The sequence below is a fragment of the Pimephales promelas genome, chromosome 14 (assembly GCF_988280905.1).
Source record: "Pimephales promelas chromosome 14, fPimPro1.hap1.1, whole genome shotgun sequence".
Classification (NCBI taxonomy): domain Eukaryota; kingdom Metazoa; phylum Chordata; class Actinopteri; order Cypriniformes; family Leuciscidae; genus Pimephales; species Pimephales promelas.
Window position 1 is genome coordinate 21,738,690 of NC_142782.1, and position 16,040 is coordinate 21,754,729.

Sequence of the window (16,040 nt, forward strand, 5' to 3'; positions counted from 1 at the left end):
TTCACAGAGTTGAACATCGACAGGAAGATCTCTTGGTGTTTTCCCAGGCACTGAGAATACACAATGTTAAGAACTGCTCTCTCTCTCTCTCTCTCTCTCTCTCTCTCTCTCTCTCTCACACACACACACACACACACACACACACATACACACAGAGTCTGTCATAATATATCAAATATAGAGTATGTTAACATTTCACAGCAGGTTAATACTAAAACAATCTAAAACATCTCAAATTCACTGAATATGTTCATTATCATGGAGGCAAACTCTTTTTTACACTATGAGCACAACCGTTTAAAAGTTAGAGGATGGTAAGATTGTAAAAACAGTGATAATGTGAACTGATTTTGTATGTGTTAAATCGTAACTTACTATATATATTTATATTTATATATAAACTGTAATATTGTGAACAGATTTTGTGCACAAGAAATATTCCTTATTCGTTTCGATTTTGTTGAAATTGAAAAACAGTTGTACTGTTAAATATTTTTGTGGAAACCATGATACATTTTTTTGGATTCTTTGATGAATTTAACAGCATCATTAATTTTAAATAATATTTTATAATATAATAAGTGTCTTTAATGTCAATTTGATTCATTTATAGCATCCCTGATGAATTAAAGGGTAAGTAATAGTTAAAGAGCCAGACTGGTAACCAGAAGGTCATAGGTTCAAATGCCCTTGAGTAAGGCAATCACATCTGTGTGTGTGTCCACGGTTTGCAGTGTGTGTGAATATTCACTACTCACTGATCCTGATGTGTGTGCACTAACTTGGGTGGGTTAAATCTGAGTATGGGTTACCATATTGGCCTTCATATGTCATGTCACTTATTAATTACTTGTGATAAAAAAATCTTACTGACCCCAAAACTTTTAAATGGTGTATTGTAGTGTACCATAGTATAAATATACATGTTATGTTTTTAAATATGAGTTGAAGGGGAAAAAAATGTAAATACCCATGCAGCATATACTACAGCTCACGAAGTTGGGAGTGTGCAGATCAGGAATCTAGCTTTCTTTAAAATGAGGCCTTATCTTATTCCCCAAACTTCTGTTTGTGTTATTTAATACGTTTTGATGACTTCACTATTATAAAAACAAGAATAAGTACATGTGTCCAAACATTGACTGATAGCATATGTTCAAATACGTAATTCTCTATAGTATCATAGAAGCGCTGTTTCCTCTAATTCTCTCTCTCTGTCTCTGCCTGTCTGTCTTCATTTGTCACACACACTCACGTTACTGCAGGGCAAATCCAGCTACACTAGCTCTTACTGGTAAACTCATAAAAGCCCCTCATCCCCCTAAAACCCACGTTTTCTAGCTTATTTTCTCAGCGTTCCTTTTGTCAATCTCATTCTTTTAGTCCCTCTGTTTTCTCCTGCTCCTTGGCCTCTCTTGCTCCCCTCTCTCCCCAAAGCAAGAATCAGAACGTGAGGGTTTAGATAAACCCCTCTGGACAGCAGCCATGAGAGTCACTGCCTTCCCCTCTGTACACACACACACACAATGAGACTCCAGCTAGACAAAACACCTTTTTATGGTTACGCACACAGACTCCAAGACTTGTTTACATATAAAGGATAAAAGAAAGATTCTTTCTCACACAATCTATGACAGTGGGTGAAATTAATTCAATCCACACCATTCCTCCTTTTATTTACCTCCATTTATTCTTTACTTTCTCTGACACCTTTCTTCTTTGCCCTTTAACCCCGATCCCTTTCAGCAGCCATGTTTCCATATGTTAGTGTGTGTGCATTTACAGAGGGCAGCTGTATTTGTGCAGTGTGCTTGAGATCATTATAGCTGCAATTAAGTGTGCATGTGTTCGTGTGACGGCTCCCAGGACAGTCATCAGCTAAGGGGTTAAAAAATCAAATCATAGTTTAAGTGACCAGCAGCTGTTGTGGTCGTTATCAGTGCGTCTGATCAAATCCAGGGCTTGTGACCCAATTGCGGTAAGCTGTGAACGTCCCTCAACGCAGGAGGAAACCGCCACAATGCTGCATTGTTCAGTCGCGTTACACCGCAAACTCTTGACTGACTCGACAAGGATGGAGGGAATGTGTGCTTTCATTAAAATTCCACCTGCATCCATTTTACACAGCACAAACACTGAATTCTTGTCTCCTGTCTGTGTGTGTATACCAGTGTGTGTCTGAACTCTATGCATTTCACCTAAACCTTCAGACCAATATTCATTTCCTCAAGTTTTGCCCACCTATTTTTTCCTACTTAACACACCATATTTTGTCTGAGCTCCACTTGGAATGAGCCGCTCAATTTCAGTTCGCTTCTGTTTTCAGTCTGAGACATCGACATGTCTCTCAGTTTTCCTCCGGCCTGAAAACAGCCGGCCAATAAACGAACACAGGGCAGAACCTTGACGTTGAAGCTAAGCACCGAATTTAAGATTGTGTTTTAGGTTAGGGAAATTGAAAACGACCGTGGATATGGAGACACGGGATGCAATTCTCTTTGTTGTGGAGAATATTCCCGGCATTTGCAAACTGAAGCCCGAACAAGAAGAGTGCTTGTTAAACATTTTGAATGGAAGTTATGTTGTGGACCTACTCCCGACGGGTTTTTGGGAAAAGTTCAATTTCTCAACTATTACCGATCAGCGAGAAACTGAGGAGGCCAAAGGCCGGCAAGACGATAGTTGTGATCGTGTCCCCCTTGGTTGCACTCATGGAGGATCAGGTTAAGGAGGTAGCAAAACTTTCATTTTCGCATCATACAAGTTGAATGCGACTGAGCTGGCAAATAACCATAGACTGTAAAAAAAAAAATATGGACGTATCCGTGACGTCACCCATAGGTTTCTGAAGAGCGTTTTTGAAGTCTAAAGTGGACATCATCTTGGCATCTTGGTGGTCGCCATCTTGGCACCGCATCACCTCTCATCACTACCACATAAAATAAAATGGGCAAAGAGGTGGGCAAATCTGATTTTGGCCACCTCTCAATTTCTCAGATGGGTCAAACATAAGATATTACATCAGAAGTTCAAGTACATGCACTAGAAATCCGCGCTCATTCAAGGGTGTGCATCTATTGCATGGACGCAGATAATTAGCACTGAAATTGTCAGACAACCATTAGTGCATGCGAGGGAAACAACTGGAAATACAGCGCTGGTTGTTCTCTCCATACTCGACAACGACAGAATCCGATGGCGTGCATGGGGTGTATATAATACATGTAAATTAAATTAAATTGTATAACAAAAATAATCCCGGAAAAAAGCACAAACACAGCTGAGGGTGACGCTAACAGCCAACAAACAAACGACTAGCAGTAAAAGCAGCGGCACGTGTCACCCAAGTGGCAATGCCCTTAATTATGCAGAACTTTAAGGCTTAATATAATTTAAACGGAGGAGTTGTAAAAAAATTCACCCCCCTCACATTCGTCATGAAGGGCAAAATTATTGATATAGACCAAAACAATTATTTGCCACCAGGCTGTAAACATGTTTTTTTCTGCTGTGAAGATAGACATTTTAACATGGGGGAGATATAGATTTGACTCGCTTTTGCAGCCAGCCTCAAGTGGCCACTCGATGAATTGCATTTTAATTCACCTCCGTGGTTTCAAGAGAGAGACGGGGAGGTTGCCGCTTTCAATTAATAACCAGACGTTATGAGATTGGCTTACGGGTAACCAATGCTTTTATACTTGAGACAAGCGCCCCCTAGTAGTAGAAATAAATTGAACCTGGTACCTGGCATCGTAATTATGACTTCCCAGTTCCCACCCATAAATACGAACTTGATCGCACAATTACAGACCTATAATGCAATTGTAACTCGTCTTTGTCTGGCATGTACAGTATAGGCTATACTTGTGACTATAATTGACCTTACGGTTGAGAGCTTGCTTTGAAAGAAGTGTATTTATAATGCTTCACATTCTGAAGATTGCAGATCAACTACACAAAAACTGTGCAGGCTAATAGATTATACTTTATATAAATTATATTTATCTTTATATGAAAGATAAGGCATATGCACTTCAAAAGTCTACCCTTGACCACACATGATTGAAGGTGCTGTGAGATCATTTTTTTCTGGGATTGCAAAAAATATTCCTATTACTTGACAGATTTGATTGAATTAGGCTCTGAGATATCTGTAAACAGGAAAAAAAAAACTCATGCAGCTACTTTGCTTTGCCAACCAAACGACTTTAACGCACTTTCTGCCACTCAATCATTGTGCAGTTTCCTAAAGCTGGCCATATGACAGAATCTGAGATGCAGAAGCAACTGTTAGTTGGTGTCATAATGGATATTTTGCTACAAGCTGCTGTTCTCCTGATTCGTCTCTGATTACAATATTCTCAATGGCACAACTGTATCTTTGTAATTGGCCTTTTGGTAAGAGGAAGCGTGTCCAATTCAGTCACTAGTCTGGCAGTTTCAGTTCAAACATCCCTCAAAGCTCCTTTAATATTTAGAGCAATTCCTAATCTAGAACCCCAATCTCATGGGAGAGTTTCACAACATCCATCTTACAGACATGAAACTCTGTGGCCTTCAAACAAACGGTTCCATGGAGCTGGGAATATTTAGGGAGTGAGAGAATGTGAACGAAACCAAAGAATCATCAAACATTCTTTTAGTGACAGATTCTTTAGCCAGACCTCACAAAACCCTCCACAAACATCTGGGCAACGCTAAAAAAAATAAACTCATTAATTCATTCACGTAAACTAAAACAAACACAGATCCGCCCACCTCTGCGTCTCTGTGTATGTTCAACCATAAAAGAGAAAAGTGTACCAGTGTGCATATATGAATGCGGGTGTGAAAGTGAGTGAGGGAGCTTGGTTGGAAAAACTATCCTCTCCTAAATCAGCACACACAAATGACCCACACTTAATGCCCAGCTACTGGCATATACAGGCCATCCCTCATTTCCCATTCAAAACATAACATGCTCCCTCCAGACCAATCCATACTGCTTCGACAGCTTGATGAGTGTTTGAGCATGCTTTAGCCTTTTCAGTTGGCAGAATAATCAACAGGTATTAACCGTCAGTGGTGAAAATCTAAATATATAGTCCAACTATATCTCTAGGCTGATCATTATCAAGGTTAATAGCGCGTCCACGGAGAAGAACACAGGCCGATTACATGCAATCAGAGCTCCATGCAGGGACTGGGCGAGCATTAGATGACCGCATTAAACTCTGCACAGATGAACTCTAGTCACGCACTCATACCGCTGGAGGGAAACTGGACACTCCACTCAGCTTATAATCATTAATGAAAAGAACTTTTGAGGCACTGATAAACACTTAATGCAAACCAACTTCCTGATGCCACCACCTTGTTCCATGTAGGCCTACCCTCCAGGTAAATTAGGGTTAAGCAAAGTTTATCTAAACCCAAAATAAAATTAAATTATCATTTGCTCACCCATATTTCATTCCAAACCCATGACTTCTTTCAAGGAACACATAGGGGGAAAAAAAGGTTTACAATGACTTTTTCTGATATATCAAATACCCAAAACAAAAGTATTTGCTAGTTTGCACTATCCGAAAGACCCGCTGTTGGTCTGTTTCTATGGTTAACTGCAAATTTTTTATTATGTGGTTATTCTAAATTTTATTACGTTATTTGAAAAAAACAATTGAAACAACACGTATATGAAATATGAAGATTTAAACTGTTAAACCAATAGGGACTGATAGCCAAGTAACAATTCACTTTCATTGCATTTTCCCATTAAATTAACTTTCACTGAAGACTGAAGTTGTACATGAAGGTGGCATTAGAGAAATTTTGCATACAAAAAAACAAAACAACATAGCGATGTATGAATCACAGTGAACACAGAATCGCTTTCAAACCAAGCAACTTTCTGATTTCTTTCGCCTTTACGCGAAATTCACAAACAAGTGAATTGATTCCTATGGAATCAATCTATTCCAAACATTTGCCGAACAACGGACCGCAATTTAACACCTAATTTGTCAGGGTAGATTGAGTTGATCAGGGTGAGTTGATGACAGAATTTTCATTTTTGTATGAACTATTTATTTAAGAATTTTAAAGCTGCAGCGTCTAATTGCAAAAGCATGTCAAACTCGCCCAGGCCACTCTGCAACAGTCTCCTTGCATTCTCTAAACCTGGTAATAGAGAGGCAAAGTCCGATTTAAAAAAAAAAAAAGAAAAGAAGAAGAAGAAGCGCAAACTGCAACCCGATGACACTAAATGCGCACGTATGTTGATCGTGCAATTTATACGCGAATATTAGTTTTTACGTGCATAGGATACGCATGGGTTGGTTAGTTTAGTAGTGGTGTGGGAGCGTGTGTTACGTTTGGGTAGAATTACTGGTGTGGGTGCGTGTTCATTACACGCAAATGAACTGCGGATCAACTGCACACGAAAACTGCATCATATGCTCGCCACGTAAAAACTAATTTCCGCGTAAATGGCATTGCATGATAAAACACAACGCATGCTATAGAAAGCCACCGCTGTCTGACCGCGGGACTGTGAGCGCGCGCCAGGAGAGCTAGGATCCCGGAGTTTTGGATAACAGCTGAAACAGTAGCCCGGAGCCCTGACGTAGCTTTTTCCCACAGTTTAAAAAAGACAAGCCACAACATCTCTAGAGAATCTCAATGCCATGCAAAGACGGAAACGGAGCTGTAAACGAGCTGAACAGGGCGCTCAGATTTGAATCTGATAAGGTCACAGTGGGGCTGTGCGCAAAGCTTAAAAATACTCAATGTGCAAAAGCAGGATGCGTGGAGAGGGCAATATAAATGCAAAAAGCTACAGGGGAAACAGCTTACTGGAAACATTGTTCTGTGCAGTCTCTTCACACCCTGTTAAAACTGCATTAGAAAAATCTAAGTGACACTCTTTTTCACTTTTTTAGACCACTTTGATAGCCTATGATGGAAATATAATTTTGTTCCTGATTCTGATTGCCATTCCTGTCACTCGCACCTGTAACCTAGCCGATGTGGACTAATTCACACACAAGATGAACCGAGGGATGGCAACATTAACTTTAACACTCAAACCGAAAATAAACAATCATTAATCTAGCTGTTTACCGAGTTCTCTCCTCATAGGCGGGTAATTCATTTTCATTAGATCGTTGGCTTTGTGTTCTGTTTGTAAATATGAATAAAATAGCTAGGCCTATATAAATTAAACACATTAGCCTACCTTTGTATGACAGACGAAGACGCGGCACATTCAGTTTAGTGCTGGTCCCGAAAGGCAAGATCACCGCCACTAAAACCAGAACCGGTAATTCCATGTTGAATGGATCACTTTCAATGAACCTTTCTTTAGGTTTACTCAAACTGTAAAGACTCAAGGCTATTTCCCCTTATAAAAGCTTGAACGAAAACCAGAAACAAAAGATGCTGGACACCCACAGCTGGACCCGAGTGGGATCTCAGGTCTCAGGTTAAAGCTCGAGCCGCTCGCATATGCCCCTGTGCGCTATTTTCCCACAGAGCCTCAGTTCAAGTGCACAAGTGTCTCTCTCTCTCCCTCGCTCTCTTGTGTAGCCTACTTCGTTCTTTCGTTCAGTCCTGATAAACACCCTCCCCGCCCTTTCAGCGTCTCGATCCCCTGGTCCTCGCCTGTCACTCCAGTCCAATTCCTCTTATTGTATTGGTATCAAGTGTGTGAGGTAATAGTTCTCAGAAATATTTTTAGATTTACATAAGTATATTATTAAATAAGCGTTTTCAAACAACCTTTCAGTAAAGTTAGTAAGAGCGTTAAACTGAACAGTATACGGTCGCGAGATGAGGTTACCACAGCAACAGCAGGCGGCACGAGCGCTTCCCATGCAGCTTCACGGGGCAAACATCAAAATATTAGGCGGCTACACCTTAAAAATAAAGACAACATATCTTTAGTATTACATCTGTAGAGGAAAGCAACTGGGAGGAACACAAAACACTGAAATTATGTAGATTAATCTGGAGAGAGATTATGTCCAATAATAAATTATTCTAGCTTAAAAAAAGTTTAAAGCTTAAAGGGATTCACCCAAAAATGAAAATTATCTCATACTCACCTTCATGTCGTTCCAAACCCATGGCCATAAGACTTGGTTAATCTTCTAAGCACAACTCCACTGCAGGCAACCAAAACTAAAAGGTAAATGTGTTGTAAAATTAATGTATGAATCCAGCATTTTTATCCAAGTCTTCAGAAGTGTATGAATGAATGAGCGAATGGGTGAATGAGGCAACATGTAAAGTGCTTTGGTGGCCATGGGTTAATTATAAATTAATTCAGTAAACAATGATCGACACGCATGTGCAACAAATAAACACGGTAGCATGTGCATTAGTCATGCGTCAGAACAAACCTCACTGGTTCTTAACGCATGCATGTTTAACCTTCCATGTGTGCCCTGTATGTCAATCATTTTTCAAAGCCTAAATTAGATCTTTTTATCATATAAAGAGATCTTCATATAAAGTCACTCGATTCATGGATGTTTTACGATGACTTTATTTTTTTTTATTGCATGCAATAGTAATAACAATTAGGGAATAGAGTCTATATCCCCTATTGTTATTGCTATTGCAATAATATAGAGTCATAAAAAACACTTTAATCTATAACAAATTAAGATTTAAAAAAATGTATAAAAAAATCAATCTAATAGGCCAACATCAAGAATCCTTTTCAACAGCAGAGATGTCTTAACAGCTTTAGATTGTTCTGTATTGAAGAGAGTCATAAAAACCTTCAAGTCAATGGAAAATATTAGTCTATTTGATACAGTTAACATACATTTTGCTTTATGTATGACATTTTTAAAATAACTAAAATTTTAGCTATATTATCAATTTCCAGAAACCCAGTATTAGCCTACAAACAATAAATAATACCACTATAGTGATACATTTGAAAAAAAAAAAAAATTAAATAATAAAAAAAAATCTGGTGATCTGACCCACTTTACCTGCAAATAAAACTGTTCAAGTAAAATGCAGTTCCAAATTGTTTAAAAGTCCAGCATTATTGACTTTAGGGTCAGAATATATAGCAGGCCACATTCCACCTCTCCCTTGACCTGACACTTGGCACTATTGTTGCGACTTGAGGATTCTAATTAACTCAAGGGTTGAATTGGGGAGGTGATTTCACCTAAACTCTGTGGGATTTTTTTTGATCAGGACAATCAAATGGCAAAAATGCAGCTGTTTAGTGCATGATGTCAGCATACCACTTCCAGAGCTGTTACTGTTATAGCACCGGGTGATTGGAGAGAGAGAGTATTTTATATAGGGAGAAACTTTGGACACAGTGTGGTTGTTTGCCAAGTGCAAACTGTCTGAAGTACTAGAACCTTTTTTTAACAGATTTTTAGTTTATTGTCTAGGACATTTCTTATTTAAAGTCTGCAAGGAGTACTCAGTCATTCCATGTCCAAACACAGCAGCTCACGTCTAAATATACAGAAGGTTTCAGGCAATGATTTAGACTGACAGCCAGTTTGTTGGTGGGCCAAGAGAACAAATTTAAGATGGTGCATGTGCCTTTCTTGTTACCTCCTCTAATTCTTTCTTAGCCTTATAGATGTTTTATTATGTAGACCAGTAATGCATCTGTATGCATGTAATTTTCTTTATCACTTAGCCTAAATTTTTTACATACAAACATATACTGTATGTATATATATACTGTATATATATACTATATATATATATATATATATATGTATATACACACACATGTCTAAAGATGGCAGATTTAAATCAGTAACACCGTGTAACACCAACAAGAGCGGCACGATGCAACAAAAGACAATAGAACCCATTAAAGTTATGTTACAGTAGATGTCCCGCGACATAACAAACTCAAGACAGTAAACTGATGCCTCATTCTATTTATGATGTATTCCAAGCACTCGTGATACTTCTCATATAGAAAAATGGATTTGCAAATGTCGCTTTTTCACGCCCAGTGTAGTTTGTGAATCTGATAAACATGATGAACAAAATCTCAAATACCCTCTTATCTTTTAACTTGCCTGAAGGTTAGATGGTTTCAGATCAACAGAACAGAAGAGAGAGATAAAGAGATGACTAGAATGAAAAGGCTAGAAAGCTAAAAGTTGTTTCACCAAAGTGTGTAAACCACCTGCTAGACAGATGAAATTTGAGGTATCCCCAAATCCGTACTGGGGCTTGACCTTTGACACTATGAAGAGGAAAGAGGTCAATAATAGAATGTCTTGATTGTACTGTGACCTCTGACACAGCGCTCATTCTGCTCTCTTCCATTGCTATTTTTCTCATTAGACTTTTAGGCAGTATACTTGTCATCCCACCCTTTCCTGACTTCAAGCTATTTCTGATAACAGACCGATAACAGCTACAACAATGAGTAAACATGCATGGAAGCATATGCACACACACTTATTCGTTAACAATTCATTGCAAGCTTTCTTACAGCCATATGTGAGTGTATATTCTGTATATATTGTATGGCATGCATATGTTTCTAGTATGGGACATGATGACAGAGATTAACAGGGGAAGTCTCCAGAATAGGGTGAAATTATAGCGTATGGCTGGTTACACAAGAACTTGAACCTCCAGTAGAGAGATTAATGAACAGATTCAAACCCAAAACTTCAGTACAATGACACCCTGAATTGTGAATTGTAAATTTGAAGAGGTGATAACATGAAACTCTTTTGTATAATGAGATTAGTGATGAAGCTCTATGGCCTCTCTTCAATGCGGTCTGCAAAGGGCCTGGTGCTTCGCAATGATTGGTCAAGCATGTTATGGTCGTGACCCTGACACAGATGATCATAGTGACATTTTCATTGACTGTGACTTTTGGCTTTTGACCTCCTGCGCGTTCTGACTGCATTCATTTGTTTACCCTCAAAACCCTGGAGCACATAAATCATAACTGTCACAACAATGTGCACGTTTAAAGGTAACTGTGTGGCTCTGAGTGCCGGTCTGTATGTTTGCAGGTGTGTGAACGTAGATTTCAGAGAAAAGTGGGTTAGCATAAATATTTAAGTTTGTGCAAATCAATGGCCATGTTTAGTCTGTTGAACCGTGAATGCACGTGTGGTTTGAAGATGTGTTTTTAATGTGAAAACAGCTGAATATTAGAGATTCATGTTTACAGTGGTAAAACAAGCCAATTACTCACCAGAAGCTACCTGTAAGCATTAGCGAGGACTAAAAAAATAAGACATACTTACTTAAGTTGTGATCCATAAACAACAGATGGTCCGACAAAATGGGAACGGCTATGTCTTTCAGGAGAAGCTTGTGCGTATAGCCTGCATTACTCTGTCTGTCTGCTGTTATCCTGAAATGTGCAGTGTACAAACAAACATTGAGGTAAATATGTTTTATAAACATTGTTTAAAATATATTTTCAGCCTTAATATCCCTCTGGGGTCGGCGGTATCACAAGCTCACTTTTTTCTAATAAGTGTAAAAGACACTCAAAATACTCTGCTGATTTTTATCTTACATATAAATCATTCAATCCTGTTAAAGGGATAGTTCACTTTGAAATTAATTTTTGATATGTTTTAGCTTACCTCAAGGGCATCCAAGATGTAGGTGTCTTTGTTTCCACAGTATTTCAATTTTGATATTTTTCGGTCAAACCGGTGTTGTCTATCAGTCATATAATGGAGATTTACGGGGCCTACCTCAAAGAGCATGCACAGAGAAGTCAAAATTAAACATGATTTAATGACTCGTGAATGTAAGTACACATTGATGGCCTAAGACACGAAACAAGCAGTTTGTGTGAGAAAACGAACAGTATTTAGCAGTATTTATAAAGTTTTACCTTTTACTGTGAAGATCTAAACATATTTAGATATTTTGAAATCGTCTTCCATTGCGTTTTTCTTGTATATCTAAATATGTTTAGATAAAAGAAGTCTTTATAAAATGGACACCAAATAAGCTTTTGTTCAACAGTTTTTGCAAATAAATGCTGTTCTTTTGAACTTTCTATTTTTCAAAATGTAATAATAAGAAATGTTTCTTAATTCATTAGAATGATTTCTGAAGGATTATGTGACACTGAAGTCCGGATAAATGGCTGCTGAAAAAAAAAAAGTATTAACCATCTTGGAAATCTTTCCTTAACCATCACAACTATCACATATAAATTAAATATTAAAATATATAAAAAAATAAAATAAAAACATTTGGAACTGTAAAAACAAATAAATGCAGCCTCTTACTGATCCCCAAAATTTGTAATGGTTGTTTGTGTGTGTGTGTGTGTTTGTGTGTGCGCACGTTCTTGCTTCCAAACCTGTGAGACTGAGCACTTTGAACTTTTTTCCTCTTTCCACCCTTCTTTTTTCTTTTATCCCTGTCCACTCCTATAACCATCCACAGAACAGAGCTCAGAACCATGTGCTCAGTTTGAACAGAAATTAGTGACTGAAAGGATGAAAAGATTTGTTTCCTCCTCCCCAGCTTGTTTCCTTCCTTACATCTTTCCCTGGCTTTATTTCAGTTGTTTTGTGGTTGATCCGGTTACTGTGTTTTGGCTTTTAGGGGCCTCTGGAGTACCAGCATCACCAATTCTGCAGTTTTAACTGTTAACACAGCTAAAGTTTGCGTGGAAAATGTTTTAGTAGCTGAATAGCTCTCTCATGTCAACCCTTTAACTGTATGACATTCATCCACAGAACACAAAAGAAGGAAAGAATAAAGAAGGAAACTGTTTTCCATGCAATTACAATGAAAGCTTTCTAAATGGACAGAAAAGCACCATAAAAAAAAGTAATAAAAGTGGTACATACTATATTCAAAGTCTTCTATAGTCATACGATAGCTTTGTGTAACAAAATGTAGTCATTAAAGGGATAGTTCCCCCAAAAATGTAAATTGTGATCATTCACCCTCCCTCATGTCTGGTATAACTTACTTTCTCTTTCTCTCTGTGGGACATATAAATATATATTAGGAAATGTTTTTGTTTGTTCATACAATGGAACTCAATGGTCACCAAAACTATTAGGGTGTGTCCAATTAATGTATTGACTAAATCACCCCCCACACAAAGTTTAGCAACATAACAAATGAATCACATTGACTTATATTGCTACTAAAAGCCATTGCAGATGTCCACCGAGAGGATATCTGTGTTTGTGGGAATGCACATAAAATGGTGATATATGCCTCAGTGTGGATGTATACAGTAAAGACATTGAACAAAGCTGGCCTGCGCTATTTTAATTTGAGCACACTAAATAAACATTTGAAGATCATGAAGAGAATGTTTGTCTATGTGTTTGTGTGTGTCCATCTGTGTGTGAGGAAATGAGGGTGTTATAAAGCTTATAGACAATCAAGAGGGTTTTATTAGGCTCTGCTACTCTGTCTGAACCCAATGAAGACCAGACCTCACCTTAATCCTGCTTTTATTTTATACAAATACCTTTCTCTCAGCCTCCTCCTATTTAAAACACAGGGATTTATTTTAGATAAGTGTTTGATTCCCAAACCTTCTCTAAAGGAGCACACTTGCCCCCAATGAACCTCTAAACCTTCTCATAACTCCCCTAGCCTCCTCAAAAAGACCCTTAATAATGATCCAAACTTCAGTCTGCCCCACCGACTGTATACCAGCTGCCAAACCCCTTTACCAGAGCCCCAGCCCCCCTCCTCTCTAAAAGAGTCCCATTCCTTTTTCATTTATTATATTTTATTCACTTTGATAATTGTCGTATGGGTTGACTAAAGAGAACAATACAATGCTGGCTGGAATTTGGCCGCAAAACAAGAAACTATTAACTACCAACACTTGCTTCACATGACATTTAATGCTTTGTTTTTCTTTCTGATTGGCTGCTGACCCACAATAGACACATTTTTGTGTAGAAATGTATAGAAATTATAACTTTATAAAAGTTGCCACTCAAAAGTTAGCATCATCCTGGTTACCTCGACAAAAGGCCAGCAAGATTTTTCATTGACTTTTGGATAATAGCAGAAAATAAGCTGTGACCAATGATTCTTATTAATAAACGTATTATAATATTTTATGAATTTTGTTAAAGTATAAAGATACGGTTAGACTATGAAAGAACTACACCTGGATCGCATGACTTCAAATGTCACCACCACTAAACCTTCCAAACACTCTTGCAATCTTTATCTGAAATGTACCATGTATCAGTATGAGTTTAAACACAACAGTGAGTTTTCCTGCTCATTATGATGACATCTAATGTGTTTTAAAACTTCTAGTCTCATGTGGCCCACTGGTTAGCAAATTTAGTTTAAAGAGAAAAAAAATCACAAATGGGCTATTACTGATGTCCTTTATGCTGTAGAATAAAACATGAAAATATGTTGAGCTTGTGTTAACCACAGACCTTATTTCAGGCATATAACCAAAAACAATAAAAATATGTTCTTTTGTGTTCCAAAGAGGAAAGCCATTTATGCAGGTTTGGAATGACATGAAGGTGAGTAAATTAACGCATAATGTTTTAAATAACATGAGGACACCATGCCTCTTTCTCTTCCAAATAAATATACACAGTCATTCCCTAACCTAGTGCATAGGTCCACTACAAGCCTGTTTCCTGTCAAGAATCTTTGCGCTATGCCTAACGTCTAAATGGAAATACCAGTGCGCTTTCTACAAAGCCTTCTGGACACACACACACACAGCCTCAGGCTAATTTCCTATTTCCATATGGCGCCTGGTCTTAATCCCTTAGTGTGACTTTTAAGGCAATATGGTCCCATAGGCAAACGCACACATAAACACACATACATAACTATGTCATATACACAGTCATTCATCCACCGACACAAAGAGGTAATTTATACGTTGGACCCACATAGTTAAAGTATTGGCAGTTTTGTTTATAGATTAGAGCTGAAATGGTCTTTGTGCTTCCTGGACATTTACTGCCAATTACCACCAATTACCCTCTCAAACCAGCCACAGCAGGGCACATGAACACACACTGCGTCTATTAGATGCATTCACACATGCATTAGTATATGGCTACTATCCAAAAAACACATGCTTCTTAAAATCAGCAAGGTATTAAGTATTATTAAAATGTATTAACATTTCTAAGCCTATATGACATACAAATCTCAACAGTATGATCAAATTAACTACACACTTTTCATTTGTGCACACACACTCATAATAGGCAAGAATGGACACATGAACCACACTCTCAACAGAGTCCAGGGTCCAGATTCCCCAGAGATGAGTAGATTAGCCAGAGCCAAAACCACACATATACAATATATACACATAACACACACTTACAAAAGCCTACAAGCAAAACATTCTGAATGGTTCAGTTGCTGAACTACAATCACCACCGAAATCCACAGAACCACAAACAGCCAATCGTTTCACAACTTAACGAGGACCCACTAACAAGGGTCATGGGGTCAAAGGTTAAAACCACATAACCTCTTCAAGAGGAATTGTGTTACCTGTGGACAAAGGGTAAGTGAAAAAGAGGGATGAAAAAGTCAAAACCTGTGTGATATATTGAAGCAGATGATTTGTACATTTTTCAACTTCAATACTCAATAAAAGTACCATTGCAAGTGACATTCTGTACTGTAAGTTTAATAAAAAGCAATTTATCTCGATATGTACATCACATATGGACCATCCACATTCACGCACACTTTGGCTTTTTGACATGGATCCTGCAGTCAAAATCTGGTATTTTCAACAGCGGCAATTGATCAAAATGTTCTTTTACATGGCGCTGGCCCAGCAATCACAAACACTATGTGGGGATGACTCAGCAGCATTCCCGCAATCATCTGGCAACTGACCAATAAGCATCAGGAGGTTGGCATAGCATCATTGGCGTTCACCTTACAGCCAGTGACCTTTAAACGTTCACATTATAGATATTTTTCCACATGCAGCAAATCCCAGACTCATACTGAGTGAAGGAGTCAGACAGACTAACACACACACACACACACACACACACACGTTGGGTTTTCATGTT

General features: G+C 38.2%; 1 protein-coding gene and 1 long non-coding RNA gene across 3 annotated transcripts in view; both read right to left on the reverse strand.

Moving 5' to 3' along the window:
• Nucleotides 1-7,571, reverse strand: part of sema3g (semaphorin 3G) — a 37,231-nt gene extending 29,660 nt beyond the window's left edge. Inside the window, exon 1 of one of the 2 annotated variants that reach the window (XM_039678757.2) lies at nt 7,220-7,570. In XM_039678757.2, the coding sequence (XP_039534691.2) occupies nt 7,220-7,313 (94 nt within the window). In that variant the 5' untranslated portion in view covers nt 7,314-7,570. Of the gene's footprint in view, nt 1-7,219 lie in introns of both variants that reach the window. The other variant, XM_089119584.1, reaches the window with a different exon arrangement.
• Nucleotides 7,572-8,087: 516 nt separating this feature from the next.
• Nucleotides 8,088-15,759, reverse strand: LOC148973722 (uncharacterized). The gene is made up of 4 exons (XR_016146513.1): nt 15,704-15,759; nt 11,604-11,713; nt 11,256-11,365; nt 8,088-8,163 (listed from the first exon to the last, which is right to left on the reverse strand). It is a non-coding gene; the product is annotated as an uncharacterized LOC148973722 (long non-coding RNA).
• Nucleotides 15,760-16,040: the final 281 nt, after the last annotated feature.